At 47.5% G+C, this 24769-nt stretch overlaps 1 protein-coding gene across 3 annotated transcripts in view; it reads right to left on the reverse strand.

The window, feature by feature from the left end:
* Positions 1-8768: 8768 nt before the first annotated feature.
* LOC119450837 (gamma-butyrobetaine dioxygenase) overlaps positions 8769-24769 on the reverse strand; it is a 57179-nt gene continuing 41178 nt past the window's right edge. For all 3 annotated transcript variants that reach the window (XM_037714328.2, XM_049666272.1, XM_049666274.1), the window contains 6 exons: positions 20343-20545; positions 18006-18191; positions 17566-17735; positions 17207-17343; positions 14159-14290; positions 8769-9446 (listed from right to left, as the gene is read on the reverse strand). In XM_037714328.2, the coding sequence (XP_037570256.1) occupies positions 9371-9446; positions 14159-14290; positions 17207-17343; positions 17566-17735; positions 18006-18191; positions 20343-20545 (904 nt within the window). In that variant the 3' untranslated portion in view covers positions 8769-9370. The remainder of the gene's footprint in view (positions 9447-14158; positions 14291-17206; positions 17344-17565; positions 17736-18005; positions 18192-20342; positions 20546-24769) is intronic.

The raw sequence follows: 24769 nt of genomic DNA on the forward strand, positions 1-24769 counted from the left end.
ACGTCGCAGTTTCGCCTGAAGAAGGAGCATTGAGCGATAGCAAAGTATATACTATAAAGCCTTGCACATGACCTCCTCACTAGGTGTTTTAACAATACGCGGAGGCGACGTGGCGTGACGCAACACACGAGACAACTGCTGCTGCGCAGTAGGAACAGCGCTATGGAAGATACATGGCGCAATGTTGATCCAAATAGTTCGCGAAGCTTCGGGCGAAAAGCGGTTCAGAACGAATTGTCACCGACATCAGCAAGGGTGGTTATGAGAGCAGCGATTGAAGCGCGACTATGTTTGGAGGCAACATACATTCGGAAAGAAAAAGCGTTTTTTTTTTTAATTAAAGCGAGACCAGATTCATTCAACGAAAATAAAATTCCTAATCAATTGTATATACGCAAGGCGATAAAATAACAACTCTGTTTTACTTGATCATTATCAGTAAATACTCTTTTTCAGCGCCCACCGTAACAGCGCCCACCGATAGCGGCGTGCGATGATGCCGCTTGCAGTCGCAATGCATTGCAGCTCTTCAAGTGTGCAGAAAGGCGCGCTCGTAAAGTTCACCTGTTGCAAAACGCCCCCCTTACACGTTGTGTTGTTACGTTTGTCGACGTTTGTCTGAATTTGGTGAGGCGTGTAGTTTCATTGTTTCTTACCTGTTCAGTCAAAAGTAGTGAGTTGTGACCGCCAGACAATTGTTTACTTTAGTTGTTTATGTGGGACAGCGCCGGCCGACGGGCTTGGCGTCGGACGATAGCACGAGCGCTCTACTCCCAAAGCGTTCGTTGGCCTCCAAAGAATGTATGCTCTGTGCAGCGATGCGATTTCGACACCCGTACGGCTGAACTTTTCCTGCATCGCTTTCCGTACTGAAATCTCGACGCGCCCATCAAGTCGAATGGCGGAGCATTTGAATATACAGCTCTAATAGCAGGCCTCCGAAAACAAATTTCGCGCCTTTGAGAACAAAATGACGTCACTTCTGTTTTGAACGGATATGACGTCAAATTATTTTTTCTTCCGCTGGAAGTGTCCCCTCCTCATAAAGATGGCGCTAAGCCCCATGAACTACCGATGAACCGCCATGTTTTGAACGTATGGGCTTTTATGGAAGCTTCGCTACCAAGTATATTTACCTTGCATGGTGTTTAACGAGGCTGGCGCGATCAGGAACGCCGGCAGCGGCGTTGCAGGCGTCGCACTTGGATGTTGTTTGAAATGCGGACTGCACCGCGGAGGCCGCCGCATTTCGATGGGGGCGAAATGCGACTCGTGTACCGCGCATTGGGTTAAAGAAACCGAGGTGGTTAAAATGGGTGCAGAGTGCCCCGCGACATACGGCGTACGTCATAATCAGATTGTGGTTTTCGCACCTAAAACCGCAGACTTAAAATGACACCGACGGAAAAACCGTCGAAATGAAAGCGCCAAAATGAAAGGATCAGATAGATTTAGCTTGTCGCTTACTATCTGCTCCACTCGGACCATTGTACAGTGCTCACGGAATGAAGCTCGTCAATTGAGAGCGAACTAATGCGTATTTTTTCGTTTGCGCCGTCTGCAGTTCGCGTGACATCGACGTAATTATGCCGCGTACACTTACATCAGTGTACGCATGACCTTTGGTGACCAAATGCCTAGCGACATGACATAGAACGCTCGAGTACTAGCACATATGCAAGGCTCTACTAAATGCTCCCTGTCGCGTTTCATTCCGTAAGCACTGTATACACGCACCACGGTGTGGTACGCATAGCTGCTGCTCAGCGGGAGTTTTGCTTATGTGTGTGCACGCACGACGCTCATTCATGCCAGCAGCTGAAGCCAGAAGACGTATTCTGCGACGATATCTTTCGGCGATACTATAGCCTTCGCGTGACGTTGTGCTCAAACAGCCACTCAGTGCGTCCGGTTTTGCTCAACCAGCCAATCAGAGCGCGCCTGAGAGCCGAGGCGACTATACTCGCGGACAACTTTCTGTGGCAATGAAGGGAAAGCTACGGGCGCGTGGATGCTGCAGATGTGTTACCGCGCCGAGTAGTCCGGCAGCGTTTGACAGTGCTTTTGGTTGCTCGGAACGGACGCTGAATCGACGCAGCTTTCACGTGCGACCAGTAGCGCACCCAGGATCTCTGCCAGGGGGGGTTGACAGTTTGCCAATACCACCTAAACAGCACTAGTTTCAATTTCTTCACGGGAAACTGTCAAAAAATGCGCTTTTTGCGTACTCGCAGACGATTACGTCTCTTACATCTTAGTTGCAGTACTCAAAGGCGCAAGGAAAGAAAAGGGGTTATTGAAAAGGGTGGGTTAACTCGGCCACAGGGGGGGGGGGGGGGGGGGGTTGCAACCACCGAACCCCCCGCCGTCGGTGCGCCACTGCGTGCGACTGTTTCGCGTTTGCCCAGACGCGGAAGGGAAAAGCTGCAAAATAAGTAAACTTTTACGCTCAGTGGTGTGTTTTGTCTTATTTAACTGTCGCTAATAAGCTGTTTATGTTTTCTCTTTCCCAGCCTAAACCAACGTGGATTAAAACGCGGGACTCTTTTCAGAAGCGCTCTCGCTTGTGCGCGCTTTGCCTATGTAGCTTTCCCTTCATTGCCACAGAAAGTTGTCCGCGAGTATTGTATCGCCGAAAGTGACCGATCGCAGGATACGTCCCCAGAACGCTACCCTGGCTGCGGCAGTGCCGATTGCACAGAGCGTGACGGTGAGTGCACCTGGCTTCGTTAGTTCCCCAGGCAAACGGCCGCGCCTGCGCCGTTGATACCGGGACAGCGCGACGGTGGCGTCGGCATCGACGGCGCGTGCGCGACTTGAGTATTCGAAAAATTGGCATAAAGCGAAATCGGTGTTTCCTCGCACATTCCTCGCGACTCTACAATATGCGCATAGGTGCCCAGGCAAACAAGCTACAAAAAAAAAATTACACATGCACACAGAATGGTATATATACAAAATAAGTATCCATCACAAATATAGGGAAGCATTCAGACACTTGCACAATAAATGCAGATATGGTAAGATCTAGATAAGCCACACGTAGTGCAAGATACAGATAAATCAGTAAATGAACGGAATAAAAAATTCCAACATGAAAACTAAAACAAGGAAAAATAAAATATGCGTCAATAATCAGATACAGTGCCACAGTCGATGATTGACACAGAACATTGAAAGTAAAATGAAAATCGTTGAATGCGACACACCTTTAATATGAGATTCTTTTATCAGAATCAGTAGTCTACCTAAATAGCATGATTTGCTGCATATATGAGTACTCGCAACCCGAATGCACTGTATACCATCGTTCGGTCATTGCTAGATCCACCTAGATTCCCGTATATAAGAAACCAGCACAGGTTTCTTATATACGGGAATCTAGGTGGGTCTAGCAATGATGCTGGTTTCTTATATAAGGGAATCTAGGTGGATCTAACAATGACCGAACGATGGTGTACAGTGCATTCGGGTTGCGAGTACTCATATAAACCAGCACAGGTTTCTTATATACGGGAATCTATAAGAAACCACCACAGGACCCGCCGCGGTGGCTCAGTCAGCTAAGGCGTTGCGCTGCTGAGCACGAGGTCGCAGGATCAAATTGCAGCCACGGCGGCCGCATTTCGATGGAGGCGAAATGCAAAAACGCCAGTGTGCTTGCGTTGTAGTGCACGTTAAAGAATCCCAGGTGGTCAAAATTAATGCGGAGCCCTCCACTACGACGTGCCTTATAATAAGAACTGGTTTGGGACGTAAAATACCATAAGGAAGAGGAAACCAGCACAGGGCACGTTATTTCCCATGTTTGATACTTGCTAAACAAAATTATTGTAAGTGGCGTAAGGCACTTTGGTGATACCTTGATATACATTTCCCGAAAGAATAAAATTAATTATAGCATAGCGGAGGCTATGCTCATCGGCACTAAGCTGCTCCAACTAATTAACCGACGCATCAATGCAGTCGGTCAAGGAGAGAGCGCGACAGTCATTAAGATGTAAGAATATTAGTTATACAAGTGCAATCCTTACAAAAGTCCCTGGAGTAGCCATTATTTTCCTTTATCATCACTAATATCGGCAGTGTCCTTCCTATGCGTGACGTAACATCAAACCTCGTATAAGTTCCCCGCAAAAATTCACTCATAACAAAAATACCCATGGCTAGCAACGTCACTGACGGTGAGATGCCGGCTGAACTTCACTGTTTTTACGTCTACCGCAAGGACAGCTATGCAACGCGTTGGGAAAGGGGGTACTTTAATCGGTGTCCGTGTCGGTCGCTCCTGTTAACCACACAAAGCCCGAACACCGTTTCACATTGCAAAAAAAAATTAATGAATAAACTTATACGCGTCTATTACTCGCCATGGAAAGTGTGGAGAGAGGCATGAAGGAAACAGTGAAACGGTAACTCGGTAAAAATTAATCAGTACGGTAAATAATTATCTTTGTAACTGATTCGCTGAACTTCCACAACTGAAACTCAATCCAGCATATCAAAAACGCTAGTATGTGTTCTACATTGGGATTTCAGAGCCTAAATGAGCATTTTTAGGCATCATATTCAGCGTATCAAAAAATGATACGTTATAGGCTTTGAGGGGCTAACATAAACTCAATTCTCCAAATAGTGTGTCTTGTTATTCGCGCTTATTTCTAAACAGTAGTGCTGGACGTCAGCTATACAGGTACCGTTAAAACGACACAAATTTCCATCTGAAATTAAAGATAATATGTCCTCTGACGGCAGCGCATTCTATCGCGTGCACTATTTTGAAGCGAAACGTCTTTAGCGCATCCTCCGGGACAGTGGCTGCTGCTGCTGCTGCTGTCTTAGCGAACAGAAGCCTGCACAGAAGCCCGGTTCTCTAACCATCAGATCTTATCTGTCTTTTTTTTTCTTTCTTGTTCTTTATTGTAAAAACACTATTTACAATTTAAAACAGGTACACTTGGACCTTTTTTCCACACTACTCCTGTCTAACCCTTATCGCACGCATACTTCTCTCGTGTCAAGGTAGCTGTTTGAGATTGGCGTCATGTCGAGTACCACGTGCAAGCGAGAGCGCACGCGCGCCACTTTTCACAAGGCCACAGGTGTACGAATGGCACGGGCGAATAACAGCCAATCTTGCCGTCGTCTCTTGCTTCCTTCTCTGGAAGTACCTCACCTCAACATTCATGCCTCGATCGACAAGCATCAAACGTCGTCGACTTTGTTTTTGTGACCATCACTGCGTCAACTATTCATCAGCCTCACTTGGTGTTTCAATTTCGGCATAACTTGCTAGCGGTGCAGGGCATAAGCATGATCATTGCATAATATTGAAGTTGTGACCTGTGCGGCACATAAACATAAAGGTAGCACGAGATTGCGCGTTGCGTAGGATTAAATTAAACACAATTGTATACGCATCACATTTCTTTTTAGAGTGTGAATAGCGACAGATGTCATTAGCATCCTGCTCACGTACACAGCCAAACGTAGGCCTGTCCCGGAAACGGCTGCACGTTTCGTTATCTGCACGTTACCTGTAACTCCTGTCCTTCCTTTAACAGTTTGTTTTCTGCGCTCTCCATCGCAAGGTTTCGCTCTGTAGATCACATGCAATATCTAATGGCTTCGCCACTTAGTGCGGATAGCGCCAATCTCGGAATCCCAGGTCAGCGATTGTGTTATGAGATGGCCAAGCAGGTTCTATGTCCAAGACGCTGGCAGTCGCGGTGAGCCTGCGTTCTCACGAAGTCCGTGCTGCAGCTGTTATCCTGTGTCTCTGTGTCTTCGCCATCTTATTCCTACCATGCAGTTTTTTTTATCCCCTCCTCCCATGTTGAGGACGACTCTAACCGGTATCTCGGTTTCCTCCTCGATAAACTCGCTCTCTCAATATACACCGATGCTATCTTGCCTTTTCTATCCTGTCTTAGCTTATTTCAAACCCAATTCGCTTTTTCTCGGTTTTCTGACCTCGGAAACGCAGTGGACTGCATTAAGCAAGTCAATTTTTCCACACAGTTCCTGGTGCACAGACATTTTAAATACAGGGTTGTCAAAGTTAAACTAATGATAATTTTAATAAAAACGCCACGCCAGCTAAGCAAAATCTTCTTATACACGTGAATTATGCACTTTGGCGAAGACAATATTCGCGAGAAGTTAGAGTCACAAAACACATAATTAACAAAAACTTAGTAATTACATCTTCCTATCATGATTAGGGTGTTTATATTTGAAACATTGAGGACAGCATTATTGGACAACAGCTTCACTTTGTTTCAGTCCCGGAGTGCTTCTGTTCCGAGATATTCATCGTCATATTTGCCACACAGTCAACTAATTTCGAACTCAGGGGGTGCGAATCTTGACAGAACGTTAAGCTCTCAGTGTGATGTAGCTAACTGCGTGTGGCGCATCCATTGCAAGCTGGGTGAAGCTAATAACATCTGCGCTCGTGTTCTAGGTTGGGAAAAACAAGCAAGAGCTCACTTTTTCCTTTATTTTGGTGCTAACGTTCCCTCATACCTTGACATTGTGTCGAGATCCACGCCCCTGAATTTGAAATCAGCTGACTGAGTGTCAAATTTGATGATGAATGTGTATGAACAGAAGCACTGCAGGAGGATCAAGCCCAAGTGAAGTTGTCTTCAAATACGATTGTCTGAAAGTTTCAAATATAAACATATAACATAATCGTGATAGCCAGAAAAGATCATCAAGAAGTTTTTGCTAATTATGCGTTCGACGACTCTAATTGTTCGCGAAAGTTGTACGCCAAATAACAATAAATCACTTGTGCAAGCAGACTGTGTAATCGCGTTTTTATTAAAATTAGCGTTACTTTACCTTTTAAGACCCTGTACAGATCAGCACAAAAGCGTCTAGTCTTTATTCATGTTGGCATGGTGGTCAAGTGAGCTCTATGGAGCCACTGGAGCCGCACAAATTTCAGGATCATGTATTGAAGGACCTGGTGTAACTCCTCTAGCACAGGCACAAGCAGAATTCGCCTGCCAAATCCGGCCACTTATACATTCGCGAGGTTTCGTCTTTCACAACCATTCTTGACGACTCATTACGAAATACTGATTATTTTAAAAACTGACTCCTCAGCGGTAATTTTAGGTCCTAAAAATAGCGTTTTTTCCTAGAATGTTCTACGTGGACGGCTTCAAGCAGTGTAGCGTGCATCGGAGGAGCTAGCCTCACGTATTGTAATCATGGTTACTCAGTTTTCGACCATTGGAGCTATTCGGTGTACCCAGGCATATCATTGCAAGGCCCAACCAACTGCTATTAACCGTTTGAATCATGTCTCTGGACGCAGCTATAGCTTCCATGAAGCGTACAATGCAGGCGTGCTTTGAACTGAAAGCAGCGAAGGTCTTTTCAAATTACGAACTACAATAGCTGCTGCAGTGGAGATTGTCCTGTTGACTGGTTTGGCACCAATGTCTTCCATGTGAGCCCTGCTGCAAAAAAAAGCTGCTCGCAGTTGCAGAGCAGCATGGCTCGGTCTCACAAAGTCATAACTGTCTTGTTTTTTCTACTGAGACAAACATGTGAAGAGTCATTATAATCGTTAGCAGCCGATCAATGTGCGCTGAATGAGGAAGGTATCTCTGAGCGATCTTCTTTTCTCACTGTTTTGCGCCAGCCGACTGCATTCTGTGCCCACCAACTTCATAGTCTCATCACACTATCCAGTTGTAGACTGCATTTTCTTCCCCTTTCCATTCATTCTCACTCATTGGTAACAGACCATTATTGTCACTCATTGGCAATAGACCATCAGTTGTCTGCCGTTTGCCTCACATGAGCTGATTAACTCCTGTTCCTCCTGGTAAATCAGTTCTGCGAAGCGAATTTGTCTGTGTCGATTCGCTTCGAATGCTCGATTAATTCGGCCTCGCTCTGCGACATGGTTGCCTCCTGCAGTTAGCTCAGACGGTAGAGAGACTGCTCCAGAGAAGCGTTAATCTCCCGTTCGATCCCCAGACCTGGACGAATTCTTCATCAACTACGAAACTTACTTTGTGCGAAAATCGTCTGGGTTTCTTTTGTGGCTTCGCGCTATACGCTCTTGGGTGGACGATAATAGTCCCCTTCCTATCTTCTATTGTCATCCACGTTGGCCAGTACGCACTGCCGTCTTCAGATTAAAATTTCGATTGTCCTTTTTTTGTTCAGTGGTTTGTTGCGCGATTGTTGCCATTTTTATAATAGTCCAATGTAGGTAGAATCACTGGTTGTGTACGTTCCTTTGCAAGCATGTCGGAAGCTATTGTTCAAGAATTTAACGAGCCTGCTATATTCGTTCTATAAGCACTTTCTATCCGTCTGGTAATTTCGTTCTGATGTCCCATGTGGCCTGCGACTACGTTGCCTAGATACTGCCATTCGTCGGTTCAAGAGCTCACTACCAATAAATAAATCTACTGACAGACAATTTTCTCAGCATTAGTTAATTTGTCTGCACATTGCTATTAGTAGGCAGTCATACTTTCCCAAAATTCGGGCCTTTAATAATTTTGTACCGTGAAGCCAATATTTCTGTAAGCTACGGGTTGTTAATATATTCCACGTGAATCCTTACATCATAATTATTTTTTCTATCAAGTTTATCGAATACTTCCTGCAAGCCTACAGTTTGATTGAGCCACCCATCTAATTCTCAAGCAACGAACATGACTGACCTGTACGGAAGCGAATGTTCGCATCGTTGGCATTTAGCGAAAAATTTGTGACTTGTACAGACAGTCAACTGTAACATTGAGTTAGTATATTTACAAGATTTTAATAATGCGTTACAACACAAATGCAAGCTCGTTAGGACAAACACAAGCATATGCATTCTTTGTCTTTGTTTCCATAGGGTAACACCAAAAATAAAAGTCCATTCACATAAAAACGCAAGAGAGGTAAAAAGCGGAAATAACTGCTCATAACGTAACTCTGATGCACATCTTATAAGAACGCACAAAATATGAAGACACATATACCGCCATTGAAGCAGAACATCAGCGACCCGTGAAATTGCACACACCCTACAGGACTAGAAACTGGCACAATATGAGCACCGAAAGTGTACACCCCTAATCTTGAGACGACAACAAATTTTCTTGGCTACCTAAAATTCATAAAACCCTTCTTAAGCCGCCTTTAACCAGAAATATTTGGGTAAAAGATTTTGCACAAACACGTGCTAACCTTCGGTAACGAGCAGAAACGTGCAGCTCGATCATTTCATTAAAATCTTGAAAGTTCATTTGACGTAATCTTCGTTGTTGAGGATGAACGGATCCGTGACCACTGCAAGGACACCATTTTATGTCGAACTGGATGAAGAGTCCCTGCACGGTCTAGATCACGGTTTCGTAGAGTGCATGGCCCGGTACTTAGTGAAGACTTCGTCGATGTCGGCGTAGCAGCCTTCGAGGTGCCTGCAAACAGAGCAGAAAACAAGCAATACATTGAGTGAATGCGTATACGAACCCATATCAGTGCACGATTTACATGTTCTAACTGAACACGTGCTAACTCAAGGGCTTCAAGGGCCCCTCACCAGGTCTGGCATTTTTGAGTTGACAAGCGCAGTGCATACAATGCGCGCTAACGATCGTTTCTGCTAAGTATTACATCGCTACGCGCTGCAGAAGGAGCTGAAATTTCAGACCAAACGCCATTTCCCTTTCTCCTCGCGGGCGTTACGCTGTCATTCGGAAAGTGACGTATATGTCGCAAGTGCGCTATGTACAACGCCGTCCTGTGACGTTACTCTCAGTGACCGGTGACTTCGAGAATTATTCAAGGCAACATCAGTTATTTGTTTAATCTGTTGCTTCTGTAGACGAACTAAAGTTTAGAGAAATAATAAAACATACAAATCGAATGTCTGCATGTTTTTCTTTTACTTCGTACCATAGGAAGAGAGATGCACTTCCATTTCGTCTGCTTGTTCCAACGTAGTGCAGTCGCGCGCACCTGAGAGCGAAACTATGCCATTTTCTACCGAGTTCCAGCGCGTGATCATGCTCTGTGATCCGCCTGCGTCTGATTAGTGTTCGTGTAGCACTGACTTGTACCGCTAGTCAGGTGTTCTCGTGCACAGCGAGCCAAATCGTGCGCTGCGCGAAACGAGACAAACGCAACAGCTCACGCGCGACACCGTCAGCGGAAGTGCGCCGCGCAGAAAATAAGCGAGGGGGAAACAAAAAAGAAGAGGGCGGTGCAGTGACGTATGGGGCACGCGATCCTCGAGCACCGGTATGGGAGAACGCAGGGAAGGAATTTCGCTTGCAGAGGCTAGACGGGGGGCGGGTGGAGAGAGTGTTTATGTTGGCGGTGAAGATTGCCTCCTGAAATCATGGGTTCGCGACACTGAAATATTTCTGTCTCGGGTAGTAATGAACTAATTTCAAAAATGCAGTTGTACTCAACCTGAAAGCTCGGGAAGTGCGGAGCAGTGATTCGCCGGTGTTTCCCTTGTGTTCCTCTTGTTTTATCCTGCGTTTATCTTGTGTTTAGCTACTCTTTTCACGATGTTGGGATTAGCTTGCCTGCGCTGACGAGCAACCCAGCTTCTCGGGCGTGCACCGTTTGATCAGCCCTGCGTCGGCGCTGTCTTTCACGGGCCCGCTGTCGCTCCAAGCGTGCTTGCTGCTCGGCGTCCATGGCGGGAAAGAGCGTCCCGGAGGCGTAATTCATTTTACAGGGCAGCTGGGCCCTCGGACTGTGGCGCCGCCGCACGGGAGAACTTGAACCACGGCGGCGCCTCGGATCTGTTTATGCCCCGGTGGCCGCGGTGCCGGGCGCCGACGCGAAGCGGCGGTCGTTCATCAAAACAGTGATGCGTTTATTTAGGAATAGCCGAAGGACGGGAAAAGACAGACCACTGTCACTTGCCAGACTTGTAGGCACAACTGTGGCTGCTGTTAAGGGATCGATGGTATTCCTAAATAAACACATCACTGTTTTGATGACCCAAATATAGTCTCACTATCAGGGAGGGAGCAGTCTACCTGAATGGACCAGTATTTTTTCAGTTGGGGTGTTGTTACGCTGCGCTCCGCAACACCCCAACGACCGCCGCTTCGCGTCGGCGCCCGGCACCGTGGCTTCCGCCGCGGCACCGGGGCCCAAACACATCCGAAGCGCCGCCGTGGTTCACGTTCTCCCGTGCGGCGGCGCCACAGTCCGATGGCCCAGCTGCCCTGGAAAATGAATTGCGCGTCCCGGAGAGCGGGAACGGCTCTCTTTCAGCGCGCCCTAGCGGAATCTTTCCACTTGTGAGGCTGTGGCACCCTCTCTTGACTAGTGTCGGTATCAGCTTGGTGTTCTCGATCGAGTTTTCATTAATTTGGGTTATTGAATGCGTTAATTTGTTTTTGATATTTTATATTACTTTGTACTTATATGGTTTCATTTAATCAATTTTAGGGGAATTTTATGTATTACGTAGACCTTGTGTTGTGCGTGACACCCACCGACGAGGGACGACATCCCGGATCCCTAAAGTGCTGCCGCATTTAAGATCCTTGCGGTAGAACGCTCCCTAGAGGGCACGTAACAACTTCCAGCATATAGCCGAAATTTTTTATGTGGCCTGGTGAGGGGCCCTTTAAACAAACTCAATACTAGGTTATCGCGATCATTGAAGTTTAAATAATCTCGGTGCGGTTTCAACTTTTATAAACATACATCGAGAATAAATACTAGAGCCACCTTTTCTAGTTCTGAGGTCAGCTGTGGCCTACGGTAATCAGCGACTGCACGCAGATTGGTGAATTTATGCGACATTATGCGATATTTATGCGACATTTTGTTTTGCAGTTGAATTCATTTTTCGAATTTTTGCCACACAATTTGTTGCAGACACTACACAAAATACATGTGTGCAGTTTGTGGTTGAGCACGGATTATAAGTTCACCCGTCGAATCATTGTCCCCGAATTGAATAATGAATATGTTCATCGGCAAATCTAGTGAGTTACCATGTTGAAACAGTCTTCGAAAAAGGCTTAAAATACATATCTGGGGTCAGCACTACTTATAGGCATTGGTTCGTTTTCCTTTACTGGCCCTCACTTATGTGAGCCCTTGCTCATCATTTATCCGGTGGACCAGCCGAGCTTGCATAACCCACTGATACAGGAAAAAGCATCGTGCATTAGATCCCTCCAAGTAAAGGGATAACAGAGCGAAACTGCGTCAAATGGGTTGACGGCAATCGCCTTCCGATACGATAAAATTTAGCGTAGTGCTGCGCTGATTTCTAGCACTGCAATTCGAAGGCTACAGTGAAAAGGCAGAAAACGCACTTTAGGGCCCTAGGCAATCTGAAATCTAAGAAAGATGGCACGCTTGTTCCAGCACTTTTAGCAAGCGAATACTGGTATGTATGTGATAGATTTAAATCACCGTGTTGCCCCTCTTGGAGTCAGAAGCACATTAAGCCACAGGGAAGCGCAAAATTATACGAAACGCTGTGAAGCCACCATTAAATTTTCGTAGCCGCGCCCTGGCGGGACGCAGTCACAAAGTAAGCTATATTTATTGCGATAGCAATTAAATGTCCACTCCAAGCGCATTTTTGCCATCGCCGTCGTTGTCGTTGTCGCCGTAAAGTTCCGTATAAAGTCAAACGGCCTTTAAGCGCCCTGTATTAAGCAGCAGCGTCAGCTGATACGCCGAACGCTGGAAAGGGTGCGAACGTGAATGATACTTGAAAACGTCATACTTAAAAATTATGTAGTTTCAACAACTGGCATTCAAACAATAACCCAAATAGTCTCGATCGATTACCTGCACAGATAATCAAATTCTACTTCACTGGAACACAGACAAACGTCGCCTCGTATATCGACGCATGGACGGGAAAGGAAATGCACTATGGTGAGTGCAACGATGTATATTCAAATGAACTCTGTCTTAATTAACGTTGCCTTAATTAACACCAAGGGGCGTGGGTTTGACTCCCACCAAAGGTAGTTCGGCTCGAGTGCCTTAATTAACTCTATCTTAATTAAACCTGGCTTAATTAACTTTGGCTCAATTGACGCCATCAACTGCCTCGACTGGCTCACTTGGCTTTTTGGACTATCATGGCCATGCCAGCGACGACTACACCGGATTGTCGGCCTCATGAGTCATATATTATGTCACCTTATTCGCGATTTCAAAGCGTCACCAAACTGAAAGACACCCTCAGAATGCCATCACTCGCCATGCGCAGAACATTTGCCCGATTATCCTTCTTTCACACCCTGTACCATAGTAACAGGTCATTTTCCCGCTCACACATCTCGACTAGGTTAGATAACGCGTACAAAGTCAAACCAATATTTGTTCATACTGAAAAGTTCCGGGATGCACCTCTTGCACTATCAACAGATCAATGGAATTCATTGCCATCTAGCATTGCCACAATGAACGATTCTCAATCTTTTCAGACAGCGCTTCACTCCTTTTTCGAATGTCAAAGCATTTCGCAATAGTTTTTCTATTTGTATGAGGTGCCTGTTGATGTTTTTATTAGAAACTAAACTAAACACAAAAGCTGTCCACCTGATGCTCTCATTTTTTGGTGAAGTGTTGCCTAGATTGTACTCGTACTTCAAAAATGCTTTCTTTTTTGTATTCAACTGTCCGTGTTAGTACTGCACCTTGTTTTTAGTTTTTGTTCACCATGCCATACCTTGCGTTGCATTCTCGTGGCTATTAAATTGCCAAATTTGCCTGCACTGTGAGTATTTTTGTTACTCCTGTTTCAACCCCCCCCCCTCCCCTATGTAATGCTCCTCCGAGCCTTTAGGGTATCCAAATAAATAAATAAATTTATTCATTTGTTATAAACGCCTTTACTACTTGTAAAGGCGTTTATTAGGCACCAGCCGTTTGGGCCGTCCGTTGTTTGAAGGTCCGAGCTCTCAGCACGAGCGGCGTTTCTCGAGGAAAGCGCAGGAGGGATCGACCCACTAGAAAGGGCTGGAGAGCGTGACCCTCTATGGCGTTCGTATTCTTCGCTACAAAATAAATAAATAATGCTTTCGCATTATTAACGATAATTTTTTTTTTCAGTTCTTGTCCCACGACGCAAACGATTTGGTGTGGCATGCCACCGTGAGCTGCGCCGAATGCACTCGCGTGGACGTACCTGGTGACCTTGGTGGGGTCGAAGCTCGTCCTGCCGTGGAGGACGCGGCGGTTGTTGAAGGCGACGAGGTCACCCGGGACCATGTTGAAGCTCAGCTCGGAGTTCGCGTCGCGCATCTTCATGGCAAACTCCCTGCGCAAGATGTTGCCAGTGGCGTCCGGTTAGCAACTCGCTGTCACGTGTGTCGCTCATTGCCACGTCGACGTGCTATAGAGCGGGGTGCAGAAACGCGCAGCTAGTTTTGTCACGCGTGCGACTACAATTCTCGAAGAAGCTCATCCGACATCGTGAAGACGTTGGGGTGGTCATTGCTGTCTGAGCGGCGTTAGTTGCTTAGACTCTCGTTATTTTTACAACATCCTGAACAACAAAACTGGCATTGATAAGCCCAGCTACGTCTCTTCACGCGTGGACCATACATTGAAAATACGCGAGTATATCTGCTGCACAAATTATTTAATGTATGAATTTCCCCCCGTACTGCACTTGATTAGAATTCCTTACTTTAAGATATTGCTACGCGCCTTCTTCTTGCCAGCACGTATTTGGTGCTCCGGTAATTGGTGACCTGACTTTTTTGTTTTATTGCTATTTGTTTTTGTTGCTTTATTATATGCCGAACACCTGCAGTGTGCTTTGTATTACCTGTATATTTGATATAAGTGTTTCTACGTTTCCTCTCTACAATAATGTCAGTGAGGGCGATGGAGGTGTTTCTGCCTAATAAATAAAATAAATACAAGCGGACTTTTCTTGGCTTGCGAAGGCCACGGAACCGAAGAGGAATATCGTAACGCTTCAGGAAGTAGTCGCACAATTTGCTCACGTTTTCTAACGTGGAAAACGCGGTTTATTTTCTACCACACGTAATTTGAATCGAGGCGTAGCATTCACCAGTCGGCTATTGATACTTTATAGTATTGTTTGACTTTTCGAGTTTCTTTCAATGTGTGATCCTCGCTCTTTTTACGGATTCCTGAAAAAAAATGTCACAGTTTCGCCCTAAGGGCGAAGCAATGAATGCGATAGCAACACAGCAATGTCATACGAAGTAAGGTGAAAGCTTTGGTAGCAATATGAGTTGTAGTAAACATGAGCTGATTAAGTAAGCAGGTGTGCTGCGGCGTAAGTAGACCGACATGAAGAGGGACTCGATGACCACGAGAAGGCGCGTGTGAAACGGTGGTGTTGATTAGAAGCGCTTCCCGTGGGCAGCGCGTGCGAAGGGACACACCTGTAGCGCTGCAGTGCCGATCCGGGCAGCATTGCATGTGTAGCGTGCGTTGGAAAATGTGGCCCGACTATTACTAACTGAATGAACAAGCGTGGTGTGAGCGCGCACAAGCAAACATAAATAGATCACACTGAATGACCGCAGACAACGACTGTCAAAACGCTGGCAGCAAGCGCACATACGTCGCAGCGGGCGAAGGTACGTGCGGTCTATCGCTTCAACGGAAACTGAGCGGCGAATGCACAGCGCATAGAAAAGGTCAGAGCCGTGTGGAGATAAGAGACAGTGCGGCCGGCGCGCGACGAGCGCGGTTGTTGGCAGAGTAGACGCGTCAAGATTGCTATCACAAGGAATAACAGACCGCAGGATAGACAGGATTGTTGCATTTGCTAACGAAAAACAACTATAAATTTGTCGTGGTACTGACAGTTTAGTAATTAACAGAAAGAACGACTTGGCAAATGAAGCAGCGACTATCTATTGAAGAGCGCTTGTGCAACTCTATGCTCTTCAACGGTGCAGCGAGAGACAGCGCTGGTTTCAGCTAGCGTCAAGAACCTTTAAGAACCTTCAACTTAATGATTCAAAATGCATCAATAGTGGAGCTACTCTTTGATGTGCACTTAGGGCGGGCTCTAAGTGAAGCAGCTCGAATGGCACTATAAACGACGACGATAAAATAAAACACAATCCATCTCCACAAGTGAAATATTATGCATGTGTGAGGGAGGCGTGCATGCGAGAAGAAAATTCAGAGCCAAGCTTGGGCCTTATTTGGGGACGTCCTTCGAGGTCTGGGTCCGGTCACGTGCTAACATTGATGGGAACCATAACTCACTACGGAGACGAGGGTAGCTACATGGGCTTGTTGGCAGGGCATCTTCAACTTTGCTATAGCGCAGGCAGAACGACAATGACACAGAAAGGCATATTAGACCACACACTGCGTGTTGTTTAATGTGCCTTTCTGTGTCCCTGTGATTCTTGCTGTGCTGCAACAAAGCAGAAGATCACTACGGAGCTTCGCAGGTGAATCATAATCTATTTTCCCCTTACCACTTCAACAAAGAGATCTCAAGCTGTCGTTCAAATATGTTCTGATGAGCTCTAATTTCACCTCAACTACTTCAACAAAAAGTTATCAAGCTGTCGTTCAATATGTTCTGATGAACTAACTGTAAAATCGTGTTTTATTGAGGAAAATGCAATTAAAGAAAAAAAACAAGGTCACGCTGGAGATGTCAATGTGCAGTAGTATCTAGGAGTGCCAGAAAAGCGCCGCTGTGACAGTTGGTCGCCGCGAGGCGATCCTATTATTATCGTTAGGTCAATATCATCAGGCGGACGGCGCCTTGCCTGAAAGTTCGCCTCTCCATAAGCACCCCGGCAACAGCAGCAGAAATTTTGTGAAAATGTGTACTTTCGTGGCTGTCTTAAGGTTGTGTTTCGTAGTTTCAAGAAGAGGCTCTTCAAGTCAAGCGTTCTGCGAACAGATGTTTCGAGATATCGAGACTACCGCTGTTCACTTGTGCTATTCGTTTTGACCCAATCGTACAGGACGACGATTACTTTACATTTTCTGTTCGTTCGACTATGTAGACTCAGTTTGTCTGTCTTATTTGTTTGCCTTGCTTATTTGCACTTTCTGAAGTCTGCAGAATATCCAAAACTGTATTAGCAAGCATTAAGGTCATTGGAGTGCAAGCAAGCCTTCGCCAACTGTCGACTACGTTGTTTCCGTGTTTACTGCCGTTTTAGCCGACAAGCGCCAGCCGTGCCTTGTTTACGATACACGCGGCTGTGGAGCCACTCACTTGAGAGCGTGGTAGAAGGGTGCCACTAGGTGCGGGGCTGTCTGCACCGGTGCAAGCGTCCTGTTGTTGTAATGGATCTCGCACACGTTGCCGTCCTTGTTGACGCAGATCACAGGCTTTGTCTGGCTGTACCGCATCTGCGCACACCACCGATCGAGCACTCAGCGAGGTGCCTGAAGGGCGCTCGAAATAGAATGAACGCTGCGTTCGTGGTGTGGACTTGGATGAGAAGCCCGCTTCTTTAACAAAGTTGCAAACCACTTTTCGGGCCATGAGGGGGCGTTCCGGGTACCTCTGGCCATAATAATTTGTTCAGAAAGTGTCAGGCTAGCTTGGACGTCACTGCCAGGGTCGCTCACCTTGTGCGAGAATATGCTAAACTGCACGGGCGTCGAGGAGAGTATGTGGAAGGCGGCGGGGCTGTGTTCGCGCATCCAGTTGGCCACCATGAAGCCGTCCACGAAGAACGACTTGCCACCCACGTCCTCCTTGCTGTCCATGGCCTTAAGGCAGTGCAGCATCTGAAGGCCTGTGCCCGAGTACAAAAGACCGTGTGAACAAATATATAAAAGTAACGTACAGAACTGGGACAATGACACACCAATAGAACAAGAAAAGAAAACTGTCCCTTCTACTTTTCCCGAGTACCAATTTTTCGTGGCATGTGCAAATATGCACGCGTGTGTGTGTATGCATGTGTGTGTGTGAAGCGTTGTAGTAACTCGGTATCCAAAAAAAAACGGCGCTCTGGTTCTCGGCTAGACATTGAATTGTGTTCCAAAAAGAGAGGCGCACTTACCGGGCGAGTTCTCGCGGTAGTTCATGTCGGTGTGATGCTCCAGGTACATGCCGGTGTAGGCCAGGTGGCCGGGGTCGGTCTGGACGGGCTCGCAGATCACGTCGAATGTGTCGCCCCAGATGGTCGACTTGACGTACGCCACACGCCGCACGGCGGTGAGGATCTCGCCCTTGACACAAGGCACGCCTGGTGACGCACAATGGAATCGCAAAGTGTGACTCATCCATCCCGTTGACGACCCGAAGCAAAAGGGGCTGACAGACGCCGAAATGAGGGTTGAGAATTCGTTTTGACCGCCCAGGGTTACTAACGGCACCCAATGCTTTCATGCGAGCGTATTTGCACTCTATAGAAATGCGGCGGTTGTGAGGAAGGGAATCGAACACGTGACCTCGTCTAAGCACCATGGCGGGTAGAAACAAAGTATCCACTTCTACCATCGTTCTTACAAAAATGTTTAAAATGTTTTTTTCGACGAGGTTTATTTATTCCATTCTACCCACATAAGCTCTCTTTTCGCGTTGCTGAATTGAAGACAGCTTGAAAGAAAGATAATAATCTTCTAAACCACTGATGAAGGGCCGAGTAACATGGAGCCATTGCAGTAAGCTAGGACAGCAATATTGTTTTTGGTGTCGTTACTGTGCCTCAGTCAATGATGACCCATTTCCCTCAACGAGGCACTTTGCAATCAAAATCCTTCCCATTTCCGTTTGGCTGTGATGGACACTTTGCAACTTTACTCATGCGGTTAGAGAAGTTTAATGGAAACTCTAAAATAACTTATGGTACATCATCTACTGAAAGCGCAAGGGGTTCTTAGGCATATTCCATTCTACGTAAGGCTTCATGCCTTCTATTAAACAAAATCGACATCTGCTAGAGAACGAAAGACTGGCCAGGTAGAGTCATGGCTTCAAGGGCACGACATGAGTGCCTATTAAAACGATGCTTTTGGAAAAGGCGTTCGCGCTATACGCGTCTCCCTCGTCACCCTTTTCTTCTTGCGTAGAGGAATAAAAAATGCGCGATGATATCGTGATATCTGCAACGTCACAACTCGAGATCTGTGCCACTGGCGCACAATTTAGTTAGATTTCTGTAATATGTGATCTTATGTTCTTTGAACGAACATACATCAAAAAGACCATGCTACAAGAGTGGCATAATTTACTTCTCTTTACTATCCCTCAACAACAACGCCAACAACAATTAAAATTGCGAGATCAGCTTCGGTATGATGCTCCAAATTTGAACTCTGCACATTTGGAGCTGGAGCAACAGTCAAGGTAGATAAATCCTGGTAAATATACTAACGAGTTAAGCGCGATAATGTACACACCTGAAAGTAATAAGGAAGCTATGGTCACTGACCAAGTCCAGGTGGGGAAACGGAGACGATTTGGAGCCCGTACCAAATACCCGTACAGGCTTCAAAACGTTTCTTTTTTCTTGCTAAAGAGACAGCGAAGCTGATGGGCACCTAGCCAGTCCTGGATTTTGGGCTAGGCTAAGCACTACCAAGTCATCCGCAGCATTTGCTGGAATTTATTGATTATTGATCGATTATCGATTAGATATCGATTGGCTATCGATGACTGCCTAAGCTTATGTAGTACAAACCATGCTTAGCTAGACTTAGCGAGGCTCAGATTCGCCAGTTCACAGGGGTATGTGCCATTGCGCTTGGACGCTTTCTGCACTACCGCCAGGATCGGCCCAATTTTCTGTTCGCACATTACGAACTAACGATTGGCTTAACCAGTTCCGCTGTTAAAAATACAACTCTTAACGTGACAAGAGGCTTAATAAGCGAGAAAACACGCCAAAAAAAGGAAGGACGTGTGGCGACGGCGCCTTGAACTTGGCGTACCAGCTTGCTTTAACGCCATGAATTTTCACGGCACTTCGTCCGGCCTATTAGCTATCGATATACAAATAAACTGCATTGTATGCTAAATGAGCAATATACTCAACTTGGAAAGTTTCAGGGAACTTTCACAGCGCCACACCGGCCAGAATACGAGAAGATTCTTTGAAATCCACGACGTCACACTTACGTACCAGCGCTGGGCTTTAGAATCGAGATGAAAAAAAAGGAAAGTTCTGCCTTCATTTTCTTTTCGTGCAGATTAATGAACCTCTCACGGAGAAAATTAAGTTTTGAAAGAATACTTAGTCAGTCTAAACCGATTTATTGCTTCTATTTAGTGTCCATCTAGTGTCACCAATTTGCAATTTCATATGCATGGTTTACCGATGTAACTTAAGCCTTGACATCCGTTTATAGCGCGGGAGGGTCTCCTGACAAGGCACGCCAGAGTGCAGGTGTAGTACCTCTGAGCACGACGACGCCGTACTTGTGCATGCAGTCCAGCCATCGGTAGAGGCCGTCGTCCGTCTCCATGAACTCCTTGTAGGAGACCTCCGGAAAACTCTTCCAGATGGACACCCTGTCCCAGAACTCCATGGGCGGCAGCGGACACTGGTTTTCATCCGTGTCCGCATTCATCATGTAACTGCGTGCGTTCCGGTACAACCTGCACCAATACGCGGGGACAGCGGGATGCATTTAATTAAATTCTGGGGTATTACGCGCCAACACCACGATGTGCATTATAAGGCACGCCGAAGTGGGGGGGGGGGGGGGGGGGGGCTGCGGCTAAATATAGACCACCTGGGGTTCTTCTAACGTGCACCAGATGCACGGTGCACGAGCATTGGATTTCAGCCCCATCGAAATGCGGTCGCCGTGGCTGGGATTTGATCTCACGACTTCGTGCAACGCCAAAGCCGCCACTAAGCCGCCACATGATGTTAGGGACAGCGGGATTTTAGGTACACGTATTATCCGGGTTTAGCTTTAAAGGTATGCCGGTATTTCGATTAATAGTCTTCGAGCTTAGTTTAGTGACAGTGGCGCAACCATGTCGTCCGACAACAGGAAACGTATAGGCAAAAGCTTCGCTGCGACACCTTGCGAAGTTGTGGTTAACCATAAGCCACATAAGCCATATCGAAAGAAGCGGAGCCAATGAATTGTTCATGTTAGACCTACGTAAGCCGCTTTTTTGTGCAATTTGATAATGCCTTGGAACGTCCTGACGCGCCATTGTTCGAAAAGTTTATATACACCTATATAGGCACTTGTAGGTTGAGGACGCACGTACGAAAAAAAATCGGGGTAGCTTGCACTAGTGGCGCTAGGCTAAAGACACAGCGGAGCTGATCGTTTCCTAGCTGGTCATGGCTATACGAAGTGATGTTAAGTTATACGAAGTACAGTAAAAGCTCGATGATACGAATCTCACGGGGTCACGAAAAATATTCGTATTAGCCGAAATTCGTATCATCGAAACACAATTAAAACTACTGCCGAATCTCGATAATTCGAACTCGAAGGGGCCCCACAATTTGTTCGAATTAAAAGGACGTATTTTTGAAGTATTCGTGCACCATAGCACGATGCACGAACGGTGCGAGTCGTGAAATATCGCGGCGCGCAAGCGCATAGCAAGCGCGGGCCACGAAACTGCCCACGCCGGCTAACGGTCGCTTCCCGATAACGGCAGAAAACGAAGCTTCAGGGAGCGAGCGGGGGGCGCCGGCACACGGGTGCGCGCGGAGACCGTCGAAGGTGAGGGAGGAGGGCGCGCCAGGGAAGCGGATTTGGCCGCGTCAACTCCGCCGCTTCGGTGGTTCCCCTCGCCCTCCCTCTCAACTCCCTCGTAGCTCTCTCACCTTCGACTCCGTGCGCGCCCGCCGCCGTGCTGGCGCCAGCTTATATTTTAGCCGCGCCCTGAGGTTTCTTTTTCTGCCGTTATCGGGAAGCGAGCGTTTGCGGGCGTGGCAGTTTCGTTGGCCCGACTGTGCCTCCGCCGCTGCTTCCCTCTGCGCTGCTGCCGCAGCGTGCAAGGTCAACATGTGACTAGAAAATAGAGGAGAAGGGTTCACTGCCATTTTATCCGCGTGGCTGAGACGTCGGCACTAGTGTGTGCTAGAATACGGTTGTCTAGAACACTCTAGTCGGCACGTACACGCTTGCTCCGGCGCGATGCAGAAACGGCGACCTTGCAATTTGAGAGAGGGGGAAATTTCCGCCGCGGGTTCTTTTTTTTTTAACACGAAAGTGTTTTATGCCGGGGTCCACCAAGACTTCACTGACGTATTTCCGTCACGGAAATACGTCAGCTTACAATGTACACGAACATAATACAAAGAAAGAAACCAGAAGAAAAAGTTCCACAAACATGCAAAATTTGGAAATCGAACCCACGACCTCTATGTCCGCGACGATAGATCGCCGAGCGTTTAACCCATTGCGCCACAAACGCATTTGCAGAGAGCTACACAGACGCGCCTTATATATCTAACACTCCTCCGTGTACTCGCGCTCTTGCTCGGGGCGGTGCCGCCGCCTACGAGCAGAAAAGAGAAGTACTGCATTATGACACTAACGCGTATCGACAGTGAACGCTTCGGTGGTCTCAGCACTACGACGCCTCGATGCCAGCATCGAGGCGCTGCACTGCCGACCCGGGCAGCATTTCATGTGTAGCGTGCGTTGGAAAATGTGGCCCGACTATTACTAACTGATTGAACAAGCGTGGTGTGAGCGCGCACAAACAAACATGAATAGATCACACTGAATGACTGCATACAACGACTGTCAAAACGCTGGCAGCAAGCGCATATATACGCCGCAGCAGCGGGCGAAGGTACGTGCGGTCTATCGCCTCAACGGAAACTGAGTGGCGAATGCACGGCGCATAAAGGTCAGAGCCGTGTGGAGATAAGAGACGGTGCGGACGAGCGACGAGCGCGGTTGTTGGCAGCGTAGAAGTGCCCCCCCCCCCCCCGCGCTCCTTCCGGTGCTGGCTTCCCGTTTCCTTGCTTGCGCGTGGGAGAGATAAGAGACTGTGCGGACGAGCGACGAGCGCGGTTGTTGGCAGAGAAGTGCCCCCCCCCCCCTGCTTCCTCCGGCGCTGGCTTCCCGCTTCCTTGCTTGCGCGTGGGAGATTGAGTGCGTTCGCTCTCCTAGCGCGCGTCCCCGCACGCTTTCGCTCGGGCATACGGCGCGCGGCGAAGATTTTATCTATAGGGAACCTCACGGCGACGGCGACGGCGACGATGACGGCGACGGCAGAAATCCGGTAGAAGTGTCCATATAATTGCTATCGCAATAAAAGAAATTGTAGCAGCACCAACGAGGCAACGCGCAGAGCTGGTGCCGACACCGTTCGTGTTTCCCTGTTTCCCCGCGTTCGCGCCGAATGCGCACGGTGTCCGTGATTGCAGCAGGCGCCTCTGGAGGTGGCTCGGCAGGTTTCGACCGACCACGCCCCAGCAAGTGTGGAGGCGCAGCTTGGCCATGACGTCACCGGGGAGATGAAGCTCGGAGCTAGAGTGTACTAGAATATGGTCTAGTACACTCTACTCGGAGCCGCCGCAACGGCGGCAGTACTCTCATTGAATCGATGGCGAGTACATGCAGCCTTGTCAGGGACTAGCAAAGAAGATTCGGGCACCAGAAGAAGCCGCTCATATCGAAGCGCGTCGCACGGCCAAGCGAGAATCTGCGTGTCGGTGGCGAGCCGATTCGAAATACCGTGCCTAGCAGCACTTAGCATTTCCTAGCAAAACTTAGCCAAGCCTAGTAAAACCTGGAAGAAGCTATAGGTCGATCACCAGCTTCGCTGTTTACTCCAGCCTCGCACCACTAGTGCAAGCTGCCCACGTTTTTTTTTCTCGTATACATTGATGTTTTACGTTTACGCGTTAGTGTTAATATGATCAGTACCAAAAGTTATTTTCATGTTGGCGATGAAAGTGGAAGCCCCTCTCACTATAGTATAGCGTAAGCTTTCTGAGCAATGTGCGCCGTGAACTTCGCATAGTCTATTTGCCTACGTTTTTTCTTTGTGCGTACACGGTCTCTATGTTTGTCTTGCCTTTTCTCTCTCTCACCTGGAGGTAAGCGACATTACTACGTAAACGGGGCTTGTTTTTCAGTGCACTTTAGCACCAGTATGCCAATTTCGTCACCGAAGTCCGAAATCGCGGCTGTCTGAAGTTGTGGATTTCTTTTACAGCATGTATACTGCCTGTTATGGCAACCACGCACGAAATTGTTACAATTTTTTATTGCGACAGCCGACACATTACACCGACACATTACACCGACACCCGAGGCACGCTCGCGAAGTCGCCATGCTGTCTCGGGTGCGAGGAGCATGCGCGGCCTGTGCTGTTGGGAAGTCACGTGTTCTGTTGCGCGTACCAGGGCGAGCAAGCGAGCGCGACGGGGATGGCTATAGCAGCTACGGCGACAAGGCTGGCGCTTTCACGGACGCTTTCTTCTCGCGCGCGAAGTGCTGGAGGTCCCGTGGTCTGCCAACTTTTGGATACGTGGTGGCAGAGAGAAACAGCAAAGCGGGCCGCGGAACGTTCGTTTTGGGACAAGCACGCGCGCTTCCCACTGCGGGCACTCTTCATCACTCCAGCGCTGTGAGAGCGAGCGCTCGCAGTCATTATGTGAATTCAGTTCATGCGTATCTTTTGGAGCATTACTCCACGCGTTACTAACCATTAGTACAGGAATGCTTACTGCAGTTTACACTTCTCAAGAAACCACATGAGCCTTGGTTCGTGCAATATTCTAAAAGCTTGCTGTCGCCATTTACGCTTCGTCTTGCAGGCGAAACTGCGACATATTTGGCGTTATATTGTGAAACAGTGCCGTTGAAATGTGAAATATACATTGA

The sequence above is a fragment of the Dermacentor silvarum genome, chromosome 4 (assembly GCF_013339745.2).
Source record: "Dermacentor silvarum isolate Dsil-2018 chromosome 4, BIME_Dsil_1.4, whole genome shotgun sequence".
Taxonomy (NCBI): domain Eukaryota; kingdom Metazoa; phylum Arthropoda; class Arachnida; order Ixodida; family Ixodidae; genus Dermacentor; species Dermacentor silvarum.